General features: G+C 47.9%; 1 protein-coding gene across 1 annotated transcript in view; it reads right to left on the reverse strand.

The window, feature by feature from the left end:
* Positions 1-23,016, reverse strand: part of DNAH9 (dynein axonemal heavy chain 9) — a 146,045-nt gene that overhangs the window by 29,405 nt on the left and 93,624 nt on the right. The window contains exons 57-62 of the mRNA XM_086857114.1: positions 22,438-22,578; positions 20,089-20,259; positions 18,994-19,116; positions 6,930-7,123; positions 3,352-3,500; positions 1,195-1,322 (exon numbers count right to left, since the gene is read on the reverse strand). Coding sequence (XP_086713240.1) covers positions 1,195-1,322; positions 3,352-3,500; positions 6,930-7,123; positions 18,994-19,116; positions 20,089-20,259; positions 22,438-22,578 — 906 coding nt within the window. The remainder of the gene's footprint in view (positions 1-1,194; positions 1,323-3,351; positions 3,501-6,929; positions 7,124-18,993; positions 19,117-20,088; positions 20,260-22,437; positions 22,579-23,016) is intronic.

The raw sequence follows: 23,016 nt of genomic DNA on the forward strand, positions 1-23,016 counted from the left end.
TCCCAGGGAGGATTTCTTCTGATTTAGCCTTCAGTGTCTGTCTAACCTCTTACTGATTGCTCTGCCCATCAGAGAAGATGGGAATGGATGTAATAAAAACCCTTCAGGCCCCCAGTGCTTGTCTGTTAGCACTGAAACAGCACATGGAGTCTGACACTGCTGACAGATCCTTTACAGCAGCACACCAGCATTGGAGAAAATAACTTTTCACTCTGCATTACTGAATGGCTCAAAAAGCTGCATATTTCCTTCTGCACCACCTCAAAGGCAGATGCCAGGACTGCAGCCCTCTGTATATTAAAAGCTCTGGAGAAGCTCAGCATTGTTTACCTCAGAGGCAGCTTGGAGAAAAAAAAAAAAAAATCAAAAATTAAGATCAAAATATCAGGGATATTTAATTTCAATTCATAACCAGGCCTGAGGGCTCAGATCAGGACTCAGAGCTTTGCCTTAATCTAATTTTATGCAAACAATTCAGTGATAATAAAAGTTTATATAATCTGTATCAAGGAAATCAGAGGGGTTCCCAAAACCTGTAATGAGAGCTGACATCAGCGAGTGCACATCAGCAAACCCAAACCCTCACTAAATGAGTGGCTCCAGAGAACACTTGACAGAGACAAAGCTCCTTCCACACCCCAGCAGGCTCTGAGGCATTCTGTGGGGCTGTGATGAGAGCAGAGCTGGCAGCATTTCCCTGGTTTGGGATGTCAGAGGAGTCAGCCCCACTGCACAGTTCCCTCCCTGAGGGGCCCCTCCGTGCTCTTTGAGGTGCAGGGGGAGTTTGGGCAGAGAATGAATCCAGGGGCTCTCAGAACAGAGCTCCTCTTTCATTCATGGAGCAAATAAAGGCACAGGAAGTGCAGAACAACCTCCCCTCGGAGGTTCCTGCATGTGCACACCCCACAGACAGCTCCAGGAGGAGAAACCATCCCTGCATGTGTTTATAAAGAGCCTGGACGTGGCACTCGGTGCCGTGGTCTGGTTGAGGTGTTAGGGCTGGGTTGGACTCAATGATCTTGGAGGTCTCTTCCAACCTGGTGATTGTGTGAATTCTGTTGGATTGACCCCACACTGGCACAGCCTGGTGACAGGGGTGACAGCGTGTCCATGTCCCCTGGCAGGTGTGGCAGCCTGTCCCCATGGAGGGGACACCAGGCTGGGAGAAGGGCAGCACAGCCAATGACCCCGTACCTGAAGGATGACCCAGTGACCCTCCTGTGCAGCCACATCCAGGGCTCCTTCAGCCACCACCTCCTGGCCTTGCCCAAGGGAAACGTTGTGCAGGTTCCTGTGGTTAAAGGTGTAGCCCAGCTTCTTCCCTGGGGGAAACAAGGAGTGACTTCAGCACCTTGGCAGGGCTGGGCCCCAGCACAGCCAGACCAAACCTCACACAGGACCTACACTCCTGACATCTCTTCCCTGCTCTCATTCTCTTGGCTCTCACCCACTCCTTGCCCAAGTGCTCAAAGAGCAGCAGCTTCTCCCAAACTCTTTTAATTACAGTGCAGCATCCACACAAAGGTACCTCATTATGAAGCACTTCTTGTTTAAAGAACATTATTCCCCTGCAACCTGGTGTAAAAACACATTGTTCAGTGATAAGAAATGAAAACCTTTTCCTGCTGATTAACCAGGCTTTGAACACCCACAGTGGGTGGGGAGAAGCCCCTGCAGTGCAGAGGGGGAGCAGCAGCAGGGTTTGGAGAGGGCAGCTGGGATGAAATCCCTGCCAGCTTCCTCAAGCAAGGCCTCCCAGGTGCACTGGAGAGCAGTGACTGCTCCAGGCTCCTCATGGAGCACCACTGGAGCTGCCTTCCCATGGGAAGGCCCCAGTGGAGTCAGCAAAGCCCATGGGAAGGGGTGGTTTCAGATCCAGACAGATCCCAGTGTTTCCAGGCTCACTGAGAGCCCTCTGCAGTGCTGGCAAGTTTGCTGCAGGGCTCTCCCTGTGACACCAAGGAAAGGTCCCATGGGTGGGCAGCATCTGCAAGAAGCTGATTTCCATTCACAGGAATTACCCTGCACTTTAATAAAACTAAATGAAGGACAGAGAAAATATCAAAAACAACCAAAGCCAGGCCCAGCAAGGCAGCTGGAAGGCCAGTGCAGCTGCTCTGTGGCAATGAGTTTATTTCACTACTTCTCTTTCTGCTTTTTCTTGCTGTAACTCTTCTGGCTGGCTAACCCCAGGTGCTCAGCTACGCTCAGCTTTACAATTCCAATTAAACCACTCATGGTTTGATTTTAGTGCTTCATTTCTCACACAGGAAAATAACAGGGAGAGACAGGATCACCAACGTGGCTCCAAAGGGAAGCCAGGGACATCACAGGAGCTTCCTTTGGGGGTGTCCCTTCGATTTCCAGTAATGACACCTGGTTTGGGGGCAGAAAGAGCCTGAAATGCAAAGCTAAGCCCAAGAATTGCCCAGAATGAGCTGCCTGTGGCTGAGGCTGCACCAAGTTTAACAGCTCTGACAGCTGCTCCTGGCAATGCTGGTAAAGGCTCACTCAAACATGATTTTGGGTGCACTGTGGAAAGGAAAAAGAATGCACAAGTCATTGTTCTCCTGGCCTGGTCTGTGCCTGCCTGGATGATGTTTTGTCCTGTCCAACCCCAGAGGCATCACACTCCTCTGCTCCAGAGGGACGTTCAGGCTGAAAATGAGGATTTTTCCACAGTGGAGCCAAGACCCAGAGAAAATTCTGCACAAGGGCAGCTCTGGAGCACAGCAGTGGCTGCAGCCATTGGTGCACAAGGCCATCAGTACCTTCTCAAGGGAGGCATCTCATAGAAAGCCCTGTGGCTTTGGAGCCAGCTGACAGCTCCATCCACATGGAAATCAGCTCAGGAAGGAGGGGAAGGAAACCTGGAAACTTTGCCACAAAGCAGCAATCTGTTACAGGGAGCTGTTGCTTATTTTCAGTTATCATAAAATCATAGAAGAGCAGGTTGGAAGGGACCTCAAGGGTCCTCTGGTTCAACCTTTCTTGGCAACAAGCATCTGACAGCATGTGAGGTATCTCTGACGTAAATTACAGGTTGTGCACAAACCCAGCTCGGAGATCACTGCAGTGTGAACCACACTGGGAATCCAGACAGTGCAGGAAAGAGACAAGTTTGATTCAAACTTCAGATGAAAATCCAAAAGACTTTAAGAAAAAACAATAAAACCAAACCAAAATCCCATTGCATCCTCTCGCAATTATCTATTTTTAACATATTACTTCATTATCTACAAAGAGATGAGGAAAGAAAAAACCCAAACAAAAGAGGCATGTTGTGCTAAGATAATAATGCAGCAGATAAATAGCAATGCTGTGCTGTGCCTAGAGACAGGATTTATTTACCATGTTTCTCCACATCCTTCAGTGGGTCCACTCCTGGGGACAGGATAAAAAACATCGGGGTTGCAGGCCCTGATTCCTCAAAGGTCATTGCAAAATCCAGGGGTCTCCCCACCACGTATTTGCTGCCCAGCTTTTCTTCTACAAAATCTCTGCCAGAGAGAAAACAACTTTTGCCAGTTTGTTCAGAAGATGCAGATTCCCCTGGAAATAATCAGTTAATGCTGATGGAATCTCAGAATTGTTAAGGTTTGAGAAGACTCCCAAGGTTATCGAGTCTGGCCATTATCAAACACCACCACGTCCTCAAGTGTCCCACCCACAGGTCCTCTGAGCACTTCCAGGGATGATGCCAGGTTTGATAACCCTTCAACTGGAGAAGTTTTCCCTCATATTCAATTTAAACCTCTCCTGGTGCAACTTGAGGCCGTTCCCTCTGGTCCTGACCCTGTTCCCTGGCAGCAGAGCCCGACCCCCCCGGCTGTCCCCTCCTGCCAGGGACTTGTGCAGAGCCAGAAGTTCCCCCTGAGCTCCTTTTCTCCAGCCTGAGCCCCTTTCCAGCTCCCTCAGCCTCTCCTCATATGACTTGTCCTGCAATTCATTTTCATTTTAATGATTTAAATTATTTAAAAACAAAAAATTAGGAAAATGAGCATGAAATAATTGTGGAGAGGATCTGTAGGCTGGGCTTCCAGGAGCTCCTCAGGAGCAATGCCTGGCACTCTGTCCTGGGGTGGGATGCCACAGGAATCAGCAGTCCTGACAAACAAAGGGAAATGGGAAGGGAGAGCAGTGGGAGCTGCCAGCCCAAGGGTGCATTCAGAAGAACAATACAAGCATTGGCTTGATTCTGACTCAGGAATCTCAGGAGAAAAGAAATAAGTTGAGGTACAAGATACAAGAGCCTGCTGCGTGTTTTGCAATCCAAGCAGCCGTGCAGAGGAAGCAGCAATCCACTGAAAGTCCAGATGATTTACACAATTGCTTTGATCTGGAAAGCTGAAAGGGAAGAGCTCTAAGAATGGCTGGAGTATGGAGCCTTAGCATGAGAGTGACAAGGAAAAATACAAAGGAGTGAACAGGGAAAGGCTCAGCTCCACAGCAGCTGCTGGGATGTGTGGGGAATGTTCTGGCTGGATTCCCTCAGGGTGAGCTCCTGACATCACTGCTTTACAAAAAGAGAGACACTGAACACTGATTCAAAGGTAGGAATGTTATATTCAAACCCCAGGAATGCTGCTGGAGCTCAGATGGATTACTCAGGCTTTTTGAAGGCAGCCAAATTCTTTCTAAGAGAGCTGAGAGCCTCCTTCAAGGACTGGTGAAAGGCAGTTGGAATAGAAATGCCTAAGGGATTGCAAAAAAAACCCCCAAACCAACAGCTTTCCACATTTTTGGTACCTCTTTCAAGTAAATTTTTCTGTTCAGGGTCAAGATTTGCTAAATTGCTGCTGGAAAGGCTCAAGTCAGAAAATTTAACCAAGTCCATCAGATTCAAGGTCACAACACTCTTGTTTTACTTCAAATCTCAGCTCTTTGAAACAGTGCCCTGGGGACTCAGCAGCACAAGGTGCTACAAGAAAACTTTTGCTGTTCTTCAATAAGATTGAAGGATGAAATGGATATTTACAGGAGAAAATCCTTCCTCAGGAAATTACAGTTGTTGGTGCACTGCTGGCCCTGAAGCTCTAAGGAGTGAGTCAGGGTAAGAGGGGCTTCTGATAATTCCTTAGGCCCAGGGAATAAACCAGACTGGGAAAACATCCCCAGGGATATGCTAGGAAGAGTGGCTGGAACACCCAACGTCCCAGGGCCTGTACAAGGTTGAATCATCTTAAATCCCAAAGAATTCCTACGCCATCATCACGGAGCGTGTGCACGTGAGGTAGTACACAAAGGGCCTTACAGCTTTCTGAACAGCAGCTGGAAATGAGGTTGGGATTTTCCAGGGCATCTAAAATCCCCCTGTTCACCTGTGGCTGGGCTGGAATATTAAAATTAAAAACTCCTAAAATGCACCCATGGACTGGTCAGGTCCCCCAGAGAGATGGGAAGGTTTGGAGTGATGTCCATGATCACCAGGAGCTGTTTAATGTTGACACACTGAGATATTGATAACTTGGTTGTATTTCAGTAAGAGTCCCCAGAGTCCTGGGGGAGGCTCAGTGAACTGTTACTGTTTGCACTTTAACATAAGAAACAAAACAAAACAATACAAAACCCCATTTAAATACTCCTGTGCAAACAGAAAAGCTTGATGTGCCCATACCCTAAAAATATCCAGCCATGCTTTTGAACTTGGATTCCATTTATCATAAAAGAGAGACAGGAAAGGTGCTGAAATTTGATGTTCCAGTTATTTCTGAACCATGTGAGTAAGAAATGAATTACAGTTGCATAAATGAAATACCCACCTAAAATTTCAAGAGCTTATTTTACTCAAGCTAAACAACAACAGGAAAACAAATATTTTCAGCTGAGAGACACATGGAGAATCCAGCCATAAGAGTAAGAAATTAAAAACAGATGGATTAGTATTAATACTGTGATAAATGATAGTATTTATTCTAATAAAATAATAATAACAGTGACCACAGGAAGACTTCACTCAGTCTTGTCTGTGTTTTTCTGTGAACCTTGAAGCACAAACAGATGTAGTTCATACACTGAGTAGAACACCCTGCTGGGTGCACGTCAGGTGGTGCAGGAATGTAAACTACAGGAGAAACAGGAGCATGAGAGACATCACAGAAATGCCAAAACATTGGCCAGAGAAGGGAAAACCAAGTCCTCATGGAGTGAAAGACCTTTAGTTTGTCCTGGAACAAGGAGGTTGCTTTTGCGTAACTTCAGGAAGTTTATCCTTGCACAGTTACCTTCACTACATAATTTACTGCTACAACTTTCAAAACCAGCAGCACATAAATTTTACATTTTACAGAAAAAAAAAGTAAAAGAAAAGAAACCTCTATAAGACTTTCCTTTACTTCTACTCTTTATTCTGGTGTCTAAGAAGAAGCCAAAACTGATCCAGTAACTCAAATGGATATTACTGAACTCGGACTGCAGCAGGTGTGTAACACCTGTATGGGGATGCTCACTTCTGACTTGGCAGACCTGCTCCTCAACCAGTGCTGGTTGAACTGCTCCATCCCTGCTGGTGACAGTGAGCTTTGATCCCACTAAGCAAAATATTCCACTTAAATCCAATGTGTTGACTGCCTTGCAGAGTTCAGAGACCAATGAATCTCACAGTGGTTTGGGCTGGAAGAGACCTTAAACATCATCCAATTCCAACTCCCTGTTATGGGCAGGGATACCTTCCCCTGTTCCAGGCTGCTCCAGCCCCAATGTCCAGCCTGGCCTTGGGCACTGCCAGGGATCCAGGGGCAGCCCCAGCTGCTCTGGGCACCCTGTGCCAGCCCTCCTCATCCTCACAGTTCATCCAAGACCCCTTGACAGGAAACCACACTGCAGAACTCACATCCTAGAGATGTACTGCCATTCACAAATCCAGGCACATTCCTGAATTCCTCCTGCTCCCCACACAGCCCAGCCCCAGAGCTGCCCCTGGGCCCCACCTGATGGCGCAGGGGACGCGGTCGGGCCGCAGGGCTCTCATGATGCACAGACGCTGCAGGGCTGACTTGTTCTTCCAGTCCTGGGGGAACCTCTCCTTCTCAGGACACTCAGACTCAACAAACTTCTTCCATCGTTTTGCTGACCCCTCAATATCCCGATCCAGGTTTCTGAATTCCTCCATGGATGAGAGAGCCTGGAAAAATTAAAAGGAAAGTCAGGAATAACAATCCTATGTGCCTCTGAACTGTGGAGGCCCAGGGGCCTATGACAACAATCCCCAAATCTCAGTCTTGGAAAGGAAGCAACAATGAACACTCCTGAGGTTGGGGTGAGAGAAGGCCTCTCTCCCACACATCTGCACAGTTATATCTTAATGGATTGTTAAGTTTGTTCTCCTGTTGGTTTGCTGAGTTTATGTCCCCCAGCTCAACCCCTGTTCACCTCATTTGTAACTTCTCTAGAATGTTCTCCTTCCCTCAATCCCCATTGGCCCTAGTTTGGAGCAGTCCTCCTCCCCTGTTTTCCCATTGGTTGTTCCTGTCCCTAACCCAGCCTCTGCATCATTTTCTCCTGTTCCCATTGGCCCCTGACCCTCTGATCCGCCCCTTCTTACCCAGATATAACCCTGGACCCTCTACCCCATTTCATCTTGTCCCTGGACGCTCTCCAGTAAATAAACCTTTCCTGGAGCACCAGACAAAGACCTGTCTCTGTCGTCTGCCTCAGGATTTTGTTGTGTGCTCCAGGCTGAAGCTGGTTGGTCTCAGGCCACAACACTGAAACATTTTTCCAACTCTACTGACTCCTCGTGATTTGCTCCACCAGGGAGCTGAAAACCCATCAGGACCAGATTTTGTCCATTCTCCTTAGAAGGGACAGTCCAGGAGAAATTGAAACATTTTGGCATTAACCAGCACGCCTTGTTCATTCCCCAAAAATGGAAAATTCTCCTCTCCTGTTTGGAAAAATCTCAGGTGACAAGAACTTCCTACTGCCAGTTATCCCAGAAGTTACTGTTTTGGATGAGAGCTGGAAGTTTGGAGCCCATGTCTGATAGGAGAGTATGCTGCTGGCATTCCCATGAGCTGCATGATCTTACTGATTCCACAGACACGGGGAAAATTGTGCAGCAAAACCCAGAGCATCTGCTGAAAAAATGTGCTGAACAAACACTCAGACATGCCATGCTGACCAAGTGCTTTTTTACAGGGGTTTCACAGTTGGAATATTAATTCCAACAGAAGCACAGGATGGTTTGGGTCGGAAGGGACCTTGAAGATCTCCTTGTTCCAACCCCCTTACCATGGGCTGGGTCATACAGAGTTGGTTTTCCATGCCTGTTCCCCCATTCACATCCCTCTGTGACACCACTACACTGATCCTTCCCATTCATTTCATGGTGACCATGGAGCCAGGAACCTCCACAAGCACAGGGCAAATGTAAAGATGTGGAGCTGTCTCTGTTCAAGCATTCAGCCCACCCAGAATCAGGAAAAAACCAAAATTATTTGGCTTCTAGTTGCCAAAAGCACATGAACTTCTTGGTGCTACGAGTCTGTAGCAGGAACAGGCAGCTGAAGAATGTCCCAAAAAACCAGCCCAGCAAGGCATTAAATAAATTAAAATTACAATGAAAATGTAGTTGGATTTTGTCGCTGGAAAGTGGCAACTATAAATGTTATGCAGACAAGTGAAGAATCCAAATTCTCTTTCAGACAAGTGGAAGCAGAACACATTGCAGAGCTCGTAACGTTCTTCTGGATTGGAGTAAAATTCTCACAGAAACAAACATCTTCATTTTGCATAATGTGGAGCTGTGAGCAGCTGAACATGAAATGGAAAAGACAAGTGAAGGATAACAGACAGTGAATGAGCTGTTTTCTGCAGAAAGAGAAGGGAGAGCCAAGCAGAAGCTTCTTGATGAGCAGAGGTGCTCCCCACACCAGTGCTGCTCCCACCCCACACAGCCTCGCTGTGGGAAGCACCTGAGCAAGCCCTTTGGAAAATGCTGTTTCCACACCTTGTTCAGAAGAACTGGGAAGATCCACCCTTGCACAGGGCTTGGGAAGGCACAGAAGGGCCTGGCAGAGGTGTGAGGGATTGCCTGGGATACGCTGCTGTTGCAAACAAGGCAGAAGACACTGAGGATGGAACTGTTTTAAAAACCTCACTTTCCCTCTGGAAGGCTTCCCAGTGAGAAGACAAAAGCAGTGTGAAACTTTGGTCTTCCTAACAGGCTGAATTTAGTCCCAGAGAGGGAAGAGAGGGGAGGAAGATGTCAGAAAAGGGGGCTTCTGATAACAAATATCTTCACTTTTTTAGCAGAGGGAATTACAGGATCACAGAATGGTTTGGATTGCAAGGGATCTGAAAGATCATCTCATTTCAAATCCCTGCCATGGAGAGAGACACCTTCCTCCATCCCTGGTTGCTCCAAGCCCTGTCCAGCCTGACATTTGACACTTCCAGGGATCCAGGGGCAGCCACAGCCTCTCTGGGCAGCCTGTGCCAGGTTGAATGCCTGTGGATGGCAGAGGGAAGGATGTTGTGGAGCTGTTCCCAGAGTGTGCCATGACCCAGGACCTTTGCTGTGTATCCACTCACAGCTTCACTGAAGCAATGCTTGGACAAACCCTCTGAGGGGGATCAGGCCATGGCTCTGCCCACCCAAACACTGCCCTCCACGGTGAGCTCGCAGCCCCTCTGGGGGCCCTGCTGTAGGGCTGTGCTGTCCTTACACTAAAAGAGATGATTTTTAAAGAAATGTGTTCCAGCAGAACCTCCCAAGCTGGTGGTTCCTCATTACACACTGCCAAGATGGAGAAGATGGCTCTGTCCTCTCCTGGCTGGGCAATCCCCCACCTTCCCTCCAGGCTGTGTGCTCGAGGGCCAGAACCAGAGTTCTGGGCAGAGGAGAACTTGAAGGAACCACAAATTCCTCTGCAACAGTCCCAGCCTTGCCCAAAGGCAGCATTCCATCAACACCTCCTGCCAAGGCACGGGGAAGAGCAGAGTGCTCACAGTGCCACAGCACGGAGGGGCTCAGCTCTCCACTGACCATCCAATGCCAAATTCCCAGGGATCCAGAGAATTCCATGGAGACTGTGAGCAAGGGAATGATTCAACAGCTGTTGTTTCCAATTGTGGATTTGCACTAACATGGAGAAATGTCAGCGACAGAAGGACTTGCTCCAAATTCAGCGCTGTATCCTGATTTCTGTGAAAAACCAGAAACCAGAGCACCAGAGAAACTGAAATTCCCAGGAATGATGCCACAAATTCTGACCTGCCAAGCCCTGGTTCTTGCAGCAATAAATGGATTCAGTGCATCTCTCGTGGCTGAGCATGATACAATGGCAAATGTTGAATTCAGGGAATTCTCAGTGCAAGTGCTTATATGAAACATCTTCTCACTGTTGACTTTTGACGTGATTTACTTAAAATATCACTTCAGAACTTCGGCTGCTGCTGCTTCGAGAAGTCTCTTGGCTTTTGTTAACAAGGGAGACTCTGAAAAATTGCTTTTTTCTGAGTAAATGACAGACGTAATCAGGAGTGATGGTCTCCCTCTCCCTGAACAACATACTGTCAAATCATGAAAGCTCTAATTGCAAATAAAAACTCTGTATTATATAAATTAACACTAAAATTTACATTAGTCAACAATGTAAACGGCATTTATTAGGAGTGATGGCATTAGTGGGAGATGCTTCTGTTTAAAAGCCAGTGGAGTGAAAGCTCTCTCAATCAGTAATCTTTCAATAAATATTAATTACTTTTCAATACCCCTGTTGTGAATTTTTCCAAGAAACTTAGGCCAGCACTAACAGATCCCTGTTCCCAGGCAGGGGTGGTACATTGGGGCAGCAGATGGGAACTGCACATCAACCTGTGCAGGGTGTCTATTTTTGTCCACATAATGAAAAGTACTTTTGTCACTTAGAGTTGTCATGGAAATTGAGAGAGACAAAAAATATTGGTCAAAATAGAAAATGATCCAAAGGGCTGGAGGACTTGAGTTCTTGTCTTTGCAGCCCACACTGTGATCACCTCTGGTGGCTGGAAAGAGGAGGGGCTTCAGTTTCTATCTCAAAATGAGACTTTTTCAGGAAAATAGGGCTCTTCACACCATGCCAGGGAGAGGATCCACCATCTTCTCAGAGAAAGTGGTTTTTTATTCACTGAGTCACAGACAAGCTGCTTTATCACTTCAGGTTTCTCTGACAGCTCCTCTCAGCCAGCAGCAGCAGCACTGCGTGGTTCACACGTTCCCAGATGCAGATCCCTTTCCCCACAGCTGCAGGAAACACCACGTGGATCAGGCACTGGTTGTAGGACAGGAATCCTGGATGCCACCACAGAGCCTGGGAGTGATCTCCACACACAGCCAAGGGTCTGAGAGAATGGGGGGTCTTTGTGGGGACAGGGAGGATACCCACAGAGGAGAGGAAACCCTCAGAATCCAGAGGAGTCTTTGGAAAGGAGAACAGCTCCAAAGGGCTGTTGTCACTGCTGACAACACCAGTTATCTCCTGGTGCCAGACACAGCACAGGTTTTGGATATTTATTAGAGGAAACACTTTCTCTGATCACTAAAGGCAACAGTTCTAAGGAAACCATCTGCTCAAAGTGGCCTCAAGTTTAGGTGCTGCTTCATAAGATGTTAGAAAACCCTTAAAATTCCCCAACACATATATGAGCACCAGGTTTTCTTCCCCTCAGTTCCAAAAGGAATTATCCTTTTTCTTTTTTTTTTTTAAAAAAAAGAGACTGTTTTGCATTTTAAAATATTTCCATAATTTAAAACACCCCTCCTCAGAGTCACCTGGCTAAAGAACAGCTCTGGGGTGAGGCAGGACAAAATCACCCCGTTGCTGTGCCCTGTACTGACATAAACAGGGTGGAAATAAGAGACAGTAAAGGCAGAGCTGGCAGAACAGTCCTAAAACCCAGTTACCCACCTCCCCACCAGACTGCATTTTAAAAGACAGAAGGAAATCAAAATTAAGGAATTTGAGGGGTTTTGTAAAAGCTATCATTATCTTTTGTTGTTTCAGGTTTTAAAAAAACTGGTTTTTACTTTCAGTTTTTAGTTATATATCTTGCTTTTCTTTAAAAAAAAACCAACTTGTGTCTCTGTTCTAAAAAGTTACATTCTGTAGGGAACACACTGAACATCAAACATCTCTCTATAAAAATCACACAACCTGACAACACTGGAAAAAAATGATATTTAATATTCTCCCAGTTGTAATAATCTGTGAGATGATTAAATCCTGATGATTAGTCATGATTCCACTTGCAGAATTAAGGAGCTGTGGAATTTATGAATTGAGTTACACAGTTTTTAAGCAGAGATCCACAGAGGTCCTCGGTGTCTGTCCATGGGCTTGAGGGGTTTGGAGGGGGTTGTGGGTGAATTTTGTGGTGGGGTTTGGGGACCATGGTGGGATTCAGGAGAAGGCTGGACTCGAGGACCTTGAAGATCTTTTCCAACCTTAAGGACTCCACAATTCTGTGATGTCCCAAGCACTTTCTAAAGGTCTTACTCTGTCCATGGGCACTGCTTATATAAGTTTCAGCAAACATTCCTAATTCCTTTCTTTCATTTTCTGCAGCTGGCCCAGGAGTCTTTAGGAAAACCAGCATCCTCACAGCTGGAAAATGACAGCTCCTGGAAGAATGGCAAAGCCAGACCCGCACCTGGCTTCAATTGATAGATTGGATCATTCAGGCAAAAGACGTATAGGCAGATGAATTGCTCCATTTAAATACTACTGTTAACTAGAGGAATTAATGTAACAGATGATGGATTATTTACAATCTCTCCCATCCTAGGTTTTGGGTTGTATTATTCATACACTGAAGGTGTTATTTTCTGTTTAGCTGCCCTGCCTGAATAATTTAACTCATAAGAGAAATCTCTACCAAAGGTGAAAATAAAGATTTGATGGGGTTTGCCAAGCTTCAATCACCTTTCAACACAAAAATGTTATTTTAACCCTCCTTATTTCTTTCACAAAAGCTGATTGACAAGCTCAAGGCACTGTATGCCCCTGTCTCCCTTCAAACTTGCTTCTCCTAGATTTGAATGGGGACAGAAGGTGTGCAGAGCCTCAGCACATCCCTGTACAAACCCACCCTGTTTATCTGCAGGGTCCCAGGGCATCACAGCATGCAGGGTGGACACCACAAGCAGTCTGATGAGTGATGGGTTGGATCTCACCACCTTTCCTCGGAAAATTTCCAGTGAAATATCATAAATTAGGGAACAATGGCTTCAGCACTCCTCTCCTTCCTCCCAGTGTGTTCCTAAGCCAGCTCCACTTAATGGGAAAGGTCAATAACAGAAATGAGACTTAGTCACAATCTTTGTATTCTCATTGCTTGCAACCACCCACCGTGTTTTCCTCATTTTGCTTAAGATGTCTCCCAGATGGGTTCATGTTGACATTTTCTCTGTATTTCTAAAAGGGTTGTTCAAGTGGGTTTGAGAACAGGCCTTGCAAAGTCAGGCTGTTCTCCCAAGCCATTCTTTCCATCTTTCCTCTTCACTCTTGGAGGCCTCTCAGAAATCAGGGACACACAGCCAGACCCAGAAGCTGGGCAGGGGTCCCCCGAGGGCAGCTGAAAGGTGGTACTTGTGTATTTCTGAAAACTTTCCTGGATTTGGTTGTTATAAATCCCAGATGGGCCAACACACAGCAAAACTGAAAAATACGTCCCATTGTCTGCAAGAATTCAGCTGGAGCAGCTGTTCCTGCTGGAAAGCTCTCAAGGTCCATGGTTCTGTCCTGATAAATGGGCACAGACATGTGGACTGGTCCCCTGAGGAGACTTCTCCCAGCTCTTCACCTGATGGTCTCACCTGAGGTTTCATGGTGGCACCAGAGCAGGACTGGTCTCAAGAACAGGCAGGAGAGGGAATGAGCTGCAGGGCTGCTCCTTGCAGAGCTGGGGCACCAGCCCCGAGCTTCTCCCCAGCCATGGTCACAGCCTGGCTCCAAGAACCTTGGGGATGAAGCTGCAGCACTCAGTGCCAGCCCTGCCCTGAGACTTTCCACTGCCTGCCAGGAATATTTCCTGCACATTTCTTCTCTTTACAGACACAGGGAGCCAACTGCTTCTTCCCTTCCAGGGGACACTCTTGGAGATCAGACCCTCCTGGCCTCTCAATCTTGAGGTCCTCAGGCATGACTTTTCCCCTTTCCCTCTCCTCAGTCTCTTCTCACATTGTGTTTTCAGGTGTCTGACCCTTCTTACCACTCCCCTCTGTCCTGTCCCCACAAGCTCCACACCTTGGAATGAAACACTCAAAGATCTCCCCAGGCTGCAGCAGAGGCTTGGCCAGCTCTGAGTGAAGGACACAGGGTGCCCCAGGGCTGATGTTGGGGTACTGGGGTCCACTGATGCTCACACAGACTATGAGAGCCTCCACAAAAGGCCATCTCATCTTCCTGAAGCCAGGGGAAGCTCTGGAACCCCCCAGAGTTCCGGAGGTCACTGCCAGTCAAAGTCGTACTGAGCACTGGTGTGCAATCTCCACAGCTCCTCGTGAACCACACAGCCAGGGAGATGAAACAGGGAGAGGGCTCTGGCACACGGTGAGGAGCTCCAATAGGTCCTTGGTCACTGAATCAGAGAATTGTTTAGGTTAAAAAGGACCTCTAAAATCACCAGGTCCTCAAATGCCCCATCCACATGGCCACTCCCTCTCTTCCTGTCCCTGTTCCCTGGCAGCAGAGCCCGACCCCCCGGCTGTCCCCTCCTGGCAGGGACTTGTGCAGAGCCAGAAGTTCCCCCTGAGCCTCCTTTTCTCCAGGCTGAGCCCCTTTCCCAGATCCCTCAGCTGCTCCAGTCCCTTCCCCAGTTCCTTTTCTGGACTCCAGTCCTTCGATGTCCTTCCTGCCCTGAGTGTCCCAGAGCTGTCCCCAGCACATGGGATGGGCACTGCCCTGGCCCTGCTGCCACAGCCCAGGTGCCACTGGCCTCTTGCCCACCTGGGCACACCTGGATTCATGCACAGCCTCTGCCTCCAGCACCCCCAGGGCCTTTCCCAGTTCTCCAGCCCCTCTGCCCCAGCCTGGGGTTGGTGTGACCCAAGGGCAGGATAAGCTATTGCTTCCCTTTCCTTCCATTCAGAGGGTGAAGAGGCTCTTACATTCCAAATGCTCAGCTGACAGCAGGCTTTGTGTCAGGGCGGACTGAGAGGGAAAGACAGAGGCTGTAGAGCATCCAGAAAAACTCAATTTCCACTCTCCAATCAAACTGACAAAGTGCGTCCTTAAATATTTGATGCGATCACAATCTCTGCCGTATTTCAGATAAGCATCAGATCGTTAGCCAGCAGGTTAGAAAAGAAAAAGGGGGGAAAAAAAAAGGCAAAACCTTCTCAAGTAGCATTTCTGTGAGACATTGGGAATATTTCTCTGAGACTTGATACAGAGGACAGAAGAATGTCCTTAGGAAACTTCTAGATGAGAGCAGATAAATGCCCATTGAAGTGTCACAATCAATGTTTTCTATCAAAGATGCTCTAAAAGGCTGTACATCTGAAGAACTGAGTTAATGGAAGATATTTAATTAAGACTATGATTTTCTGGCATAATAATAATTCTGAATGTAGAAGGGAAGCTGTGAGCTGCGAGCCTTTCCTGTCTGACCAGCCTGATCAAAGGACATTGCATATGCACAGAAAGCACAATGTATGCAGCAGATTGTGTCACAATCAATCTTGGAGAAGAATGAAAACTTTCCTCATCTAAAAAGTGCAAGGAGTGAAAGTTGGAAGAGAGATTTTTGTTCTTTTGTCCAAAAAATAAAAAATAAAAAAAAATTCCAGTTTTCTTAAATGCAAAACACACGATTTGGTATTTTATCTCATAAGCCACATACGCAATCTTATCATCTGCATTCTGCAAAATTATAAATATGGAGTTAATATAAGACTTTGTCTAGGGCTGTTCTCCTCCTCGAAAGCTGAATTCAGTATTTAGAGCTCATTATTCAACATCGCATTTATTAAACAATGCCCTTTCAGTGGCGTTTTCATATCTACATAATGAAAATTCTTCCTCTTCAGAAAAAGATGAGGGAAATGATTGGGGTAAGAAGTAATCCAAGCTGGCCAGGTGTACTCCTGCTGTGCATTAACTGGCTGTGCTTATCCCGTGGGCCACATCTGCATTCGGCACTGAAGAGGCACTGCAGGAAACATCACAAAGGAAATCAGGGAAATGCAGATCCCAGCTGGGAATCCAGCCTGGGAACAGCCGGACACGGGGACAGCCACGTGCCCCACGGGGAGCCAGGCACCACGTGGAGGAGCTGGAGTTGGGAGAACTTGGCATGACTGGAGTCCCAGGGGTGCAGAACAACCCTGAGCTGCGGGTTTTGATGGACCTGGCAGGAAGGAGCACGAGGGCACAGCCACCGGCTCCAGCAGTGGTGGTGAAGCTGCAGAAGAGCCCAGCTCGCCCAGGGGAGGCTCAGGGTGGTCACACTGTGCTCTAAGGTGTGGAATTTACTCATTTACTGGTGAGGAAACCACCAGCCCAGCCAGGACAGATGGCCAGCTGTGCATGGACACAGAAAATGTTTTCAGAAGTTCCAACAGAAATAAAAACTTTCAAGGCAGACGCTGGGAAGACAGAGGGGGAGAACAGCACAACAGGCTGCAATAAAGGAAATTGAAAAGAGACAGAAAACCTCATTATAGGAGCAAAAAGAACACTTTTTCCTTCTCAAGGGATCACTGCTAAGCCCCTGCAAATGAGAGGCCTTAGGACTGAAATGACCACTGAGCACCAAACATTCCACTGAGCACCAAAGGCAGGGACTCAGCAAAGGCACAACTTTAATTAGATGACGAAATTCTGTCCCCTTCCAGCTCTCATTGGCACTGAGGCAGTGGCTGTGCCCTTTGCTAACACCTCCCCTGCTCCAGGGCCAAGCAAAGCTCCTCCACAGGGGCTCCACAGGTACCGTTCCCTCCCACACATCCGACTGATGAACAGAATCAAGCCAAGCTCAGAGCAGCTTTTCTCAGCCTTTAGCTTCAATTCAATTCTTGTTTCAGCTTTAAAGAGCCTGAAATGTGCCTATTTCTCCTAGGTCTATCAGCAGATACAATAAAAGCCTTTCCCTACAAACCACATCCTTCTGGCCAGGGCCATGGCTTTCTTCATCCAGGGGTGAATACCAACCTTTCCTGGCACACAGGTTACAGCAAAAGGCTCTGTGAAACTTTGTGCTGAACTTGAAAGAAGCTGGAAAGCTAAATCATAAATGAGTTTTTCCTAAATGAGATGTTCCAGCACCACGAGCTGCAAACAGCCACACAACTGCAAAGGATTATTGGCCTCTATATATTATTAATCAACCCCCAACAATAAATAATAAGTCCAGTCACACAAGGCCATTTGCATGCCCAGAGCCCTCAGCATTTAATGAGGTTTCCTTGGAAGTTAATGTGCCCAGAGTGGGAGGCTCAGAATGGGCCACAAATATCAATATTGATTTCTTTTGGCACTATCTTGGCCAGAACCCCCTGGCAAAAGGAGCCCTTTGGGCTGGAGCATTTGCAGTGGTTCTGTGAAAAATCAGCAGAATGCTAAATTTCACTTTGAATTTGAAATATAAATCTGAAATGTACGTTGCTCAAGCTTTGTTGAAGAAACAATTTATTATAGTATTTAATCTTCTTGATATAAGAAAAGGAGATTTTAGCCTGCTAATAAGCTGTGTAGAAGCCATGACTAATTAACCTAATTATAGCAGTCTGTGACAAAATATGATTTTCTAAACCCATGCCTCAAGTAACTAGAATTGCCAAAACCTCAAAGGCTAATAAACCAACAGACATCAACACAAACACTAATAAAAGTTGACAACAACCATATGATTTATAGTAAAATCAATACTGCAAATCACAAAAGACAATCTGAAGGGGATTTGGTATCTGATAACACAGAATTCACTATCAGAAAGTCCTGAAATTCATGAAATCAGTGCAGATTGTTGGGCAGGGACTCTTGGAGATGTCTCGGAGGTGCAGGCTGAGGACACCTGAGGTGTGCAGCACAGCTGGGAACCTTCCCAGGCAGAGCAGCATTTGTGAGCACCACAGCTCCCACCTCAACCACAAAGGAGTGGGACGGGCTCATCTCCAGGGGAATCACACAGGGAACAGGAAAGGCCATCCCAGCCACATGGTGTGGGACTGGCAGCACAGGATGGGGGAACTCACAGAGAAAACTCACTGCAGGCCCAGCAGGTGTTTGTTTGGAGGATCTACCAGCTGCAGGCAGCTGGCAAAGGCATCCTTGGGCTCAGCAGGAGAAACAGAGTCGCAGAATCATAAAGGTTGGAAAAGGCCTCTAAGATCACCACGTCCAACCATCAACCCAGCACCAGCACTAACCCTCAAGTCCCACAGAGGCAACATGCTGTAAATAAAACTGATTCTTACATTGCCACAGGTGCCAGAGACGGATCAGCACCACAGTCAGACAAGAGACACAGTCCCAGCAAGGTGGGAATGGACAGGCCCAAGGTGGAGAATATTTGGGCCCTTTTCAGAAAGCAAACCCCACCCTCCTAAATCAGGCCCAAACCCAGCACAATGCACATTTGTTGACAGGAGCAAGTATGGGATAATTCTCATGTTTTTGGGATGCTCTTCCTTCCCTCTCTCTCCAAGCACGTGGCAGGTGCCAGGCCTGTCATTTCCACGGCAGAATTACCCTGCAGGCCTGGCAGCTGTCACAGCTCCAACCCCAGCACATCCCTGCAGACATTCCCACTTCTTCCCAAACACAGGAGCATCTCCATGTCCTTTACAAACCCCAGCCACAAACCCCTGAGGGTATTAGTCTGGTTTAACAGGGAGAAGCCTAAATCTCAGAGGGAAGAGCCATGTGGACCTGCAGAACTCTCCATGTCTGTGGCCTTGTTATGCTGCCCCTCATGTATGGGCAGAATTTTGTTCACCAAATGCCACAAGGACCCTCTGAAGGGTTTTTAGAGGAGATTAGGGGAGCTGATTTCCCATGGATCTGGTACCTTGATTCCTCCCCAGGAGTGATCAGACAGGAACTCCACAGGGCTCGTGACTCCAGGCTGTGCTGGGTATCTGAGCAGGAAATCCAGTTCTGCTGGGTTGATTTCTTTATTCATCAGAAGTATCTGTAATTCCAAACAAACAAGATATCCTGGAGCAGCCCGGATCCAGGGCAGCAACAAACTCCAGCAGATTAATTATTCCATCAACATGCTTGAAAAACCTGTGGCTAAAATGTACCGAATGCTCTGTGTTGGAGAGGTGTGATGGACACACCAGGCAGGTGCTCTGAGTGTCCCAAAAGAGGACCAGGAACAAGTGTGGAGATTGGCAACAGGACAGGAAAAAAGCTGGGAAAACCATGTGGCAAAGGCTGAGTTCCAGGTGGGTGGAGAGCACCCTGAGAGAGAGAAGGCCGTGGCAGCAGAGCCAGACTGGACAATAAAAATTACAAATGGGAAACACCATGGGCATGGGACAGCAGCTGAGCAGCAAGCTCTTTGTTGGGTTCAATGCAAGAGGCCTTCCAGGTCAGTTTGCTTTGCCAGTTTTTGCATGTCCTGCAAGCAGGAATTATTCTCTCAAATAACCTTTGTCAGTGTAATTCAAATCCAACGCAGCATCTGTGGCTGTTATTGGCAGGAATAAATCCTGTGAGGAGCAGCTGAGGGAGCTGGGAAGGGGCTCAAAAGGAGCTCAGGGGCCCTTCTGGCTCTGCACAAGTCCCTGGCAGGAGGGGACAGCCGGGGGGGTCGGGCTCTGCTGCCAGGGAACAGGGACAGGAGGAGAGGGAACGGCCTCAGGCTGGGCCAGGGGAGGCTCAGGGGGGACAGCAGCAGGAATTTCCCCATGGAAAGGGAGCTCAGGCCTTGGAAATGCCCAGGGAGGTTTGGAGTGCCCATCCCTGGAGGTGTCCATGGAATCCCTGGAGGTGGCACTCAGAGCTCTGGGCTGGGGACAAGGTGGGGATCAGGATGGACTCAATGGTCTGCGAGGGCTTTCCCAGCCTGGATGATCCTGTGATTCAAGAGAGGCAGAGAAGAAAATCCAGCCCCTGTTTGTGCTGCTGTGGTGCTGCAGCCTGGCACAGGAGGTACCTGGAAGGTGAGCTGGGCGCTGAAGGTCAGTTTGTCCCTCTCGAAGAGCCCCCGGGCCGTGTACTGGAAGATGCAGAAGGTGATGCTGTCCATGAGGCTCAGCACCCGCCCCGCCAGGCTCTCGGCAGCAGCTGCCCTCTCGATGGCCTTCTGGAACACCGTGTGGAACGCCTGCCAGGGGACACACGGCGGTGAGGGGCAGTGGGAGGTGCCCCTGGGGTGTCACAGCGATGCCAACTCAGGTGCTGCACGGCAGGGAACGCCCAGAGAGCAGCCAGCCCGTGGCTCTGCTGCTCAGGGACACGGAGCCTGGCAGCGGTGACATCCCCTGGGACACAGACAGGGCACAGGGAACTCCCACACCAGGCTGCAGGAGATGTTCCTGTGTCCAGCTGGGATGACACAGCCACAGCCATGTTCTCTGCAAATGTGGAGCCAGCAGAGTGGAGCTCCCAGAGGAAACAGACTCCAGAATGGTTTCCATGGGAAAAAACTCCCACCAGAAGCCCATCCATCCAGTGCCACCCCTGCCATGGACACCTCCCAGTGTCCCAGGCTGCTCCAAGCCCCAGTGTCCAGCCTTGCCTTGGACACTTCCAGGGATCCAGAGCAGCCACAGCTGCTCTGGGAATTCCATCCCAGCCCCTCCACACCCTCTCAGCCAGGAATTCCTTCCCAATATCCCATCCAGCCCTGCCCTCTGGCAGTGGGAGCCATTCCCTGTGTCCTGTCCCTCCATCCCTTGTCCCCAGTCCCTCTCCAGCTCTCCTGGAGACCCTTTAGGCCCTGGAAGGGGCTCTAAGCTCTCCCTGGAATTTTCCCTTCTCCAGCTCTCCCAGCCTGGCTCCACAGAGGGGCTCCAGCTCTTGGATCATATCTGTGGCCTCTTCTGGACCTGCTGAATCATATCCACACCCTTCTTGTGCTGAGCATCCCAGAGCTGGGCACTACTCCAGGTGGGGTCTTACCAGAGAGGAGCAGAGGAGGAAAGCACATCTCCCATTGCACAAATATTTCAAGTCAGAGAAGAGCAATTCCTCCAAATAAATAAGAATAAAAATAAGAATAAAAATAAAAAATAATTTTTTTTTTTTTAAAGTCAATGAGTGTTTTACTGTCTGGACCCAGCAAAGGACTGGCTGAGGAGGGCAGGGAGCAGTGAGCTGAAGCAGTCATTGAAGTCCCCTCAAGGGTGGGTGTCTGCATCAAGAACAACCCTCTCACATAAGAGGTTAAGGATTATTGCAACAACATTTCTGATCTAAATGAGAAAAGACAAAAAACTTTCAGAGTCGTCCAAATTAAAAGAACAAAGAAATTATCAAATGCAACTGGAAAAAGAAAATTAACAAGAGCATAAAGCCCAAGCCCTGCTTAGCAATGCAAAGGCTCCATGTGCTGGGCCCAGCTAAAGGAAATAACCAGGCACATTGATGGCACCTACTGCACAAGGCATGACCGTGCTGGCAGCCTTATTTTAGGGTTCTATAAAGGAAAAATGATGCCTCAACAAATTAAAGTAACATTGATTCCGAATGCATTATTAAATAATTGCAGAATGCATTCTCCCACTCAACATTTCTTTAAATTCTGTTAAAACATGCTGCAGAGCAGCACATAAATCTTTGTGTTCTAATTTATAATGGGCTCCCAGCTGTGTGGCAAGTATTCTAAAATCATCCCTGTGCATCTTTACACAATGTTTTATGATCTGTCATCAAAATGTATTAGATAAAAACATTTCCCCCAATAATTTTCTATGTATTTATACATGTTGTTAATGTTCACTGGAAAACATAAAACAAACTAACTCTGGGAGACACAGACTGAAGGTGAAACCTCAGGAACCCCCGTACCTATTATGTGTGTGTGAGGGATGGATCTTTCAAAAGGCACAAAAGATACTCTGTACATTTTCTCTGATAAAATTACTTCAACAAACGAGTCATAGATAGCAGAAGGAAAAGCTTCTTTGTGGATGAGGCTCAGCATTTTGTAGTCTCTCCTCAATTCCTTTTTCCAGGTCACTTGGCAAGGTAAGAAATTGTTTGGAAGGAGCTGGAGGATGCTCATTTAACCATCCATCCCCCAAAACACCTTTGTTATGTGACAAAAAGAAAAAGTTTCCATTTAATAGGATATGAAAGCTGTAACTTTTTCTAGACAGGGTTGGAGCAGCCTGGAGCAGTGGAAGGTGTCCCTGCCCATGGAGGGGTGGCACAGGATGGGCATTAAAGCCCCTTCCAATACAAGCCTTGTGTGATTCTGTGACACTGTGACTGCAATCCCAATTTTGTGGAGCCCACAGAGGGAGGGCAGCCCCCCAGTGCCCTCCTGGAGGGCAGGTACCTTCAGGGAGAACTGGTACATGGGGTGGATGGTGTGGAGCTCGTTCATGGTGAAGTAGAGCAGGGCAGCACGGGCGGCTGCAGGTCTGTAGTGCTCCCTGGCCTCGTTAATCCTGGCTTCCGTCACCCTGAACTGCTGCACCTGCAGGGAAACAGCAGAATTCCTGTCACAGCACCCCTGGGCTGCTGTCGCCCTGAAAACTCAGCTTCTGAGCTTGCTAACATAGTTTCCTAAGGACTTTCCCAGGACAGTAACTGTAAACATAGATATATGTGTACATTCTTTCTGTTCCACATCTTGTGATGGGCATCTCTCATGGCCAGTGCAGTGAGAAAGTGTTATCCTGACCATCCAATCCCTGGCTGTGGGCAGAAGCCTATAAATCCTGGGAGGAAAAATAAACTTTCTCTTTCTTTCACCACACCTCGACCTGTGTCCGTGTGATCTATTCATCTTCAGAGGCAACAGGCTGCAGCCCTGGGAGAGGGGACACGGGCCACAAAGGCATCAGGGCATAAGTGACCAGCATGGCACCACCCCTGCCAGGCTGGAGCTGCCCTCCCCAGCATCCTCCTGCTC

This window comes from Cyanistes caeruleus, chromosome 19, assembly GCF_971803275.1.
Source record: "Cyanistes caeruleus chromosome 19, bCyaCae1.hap1.1, whole genome shotgun sequence".
In the NCBI taxonomy this organism is placed as follows: Eukaryota; Metazoa; Chordata; class Aves; order Passeriformes; family Paridae; genus Cyanistes; species Cyanistes caeruleus.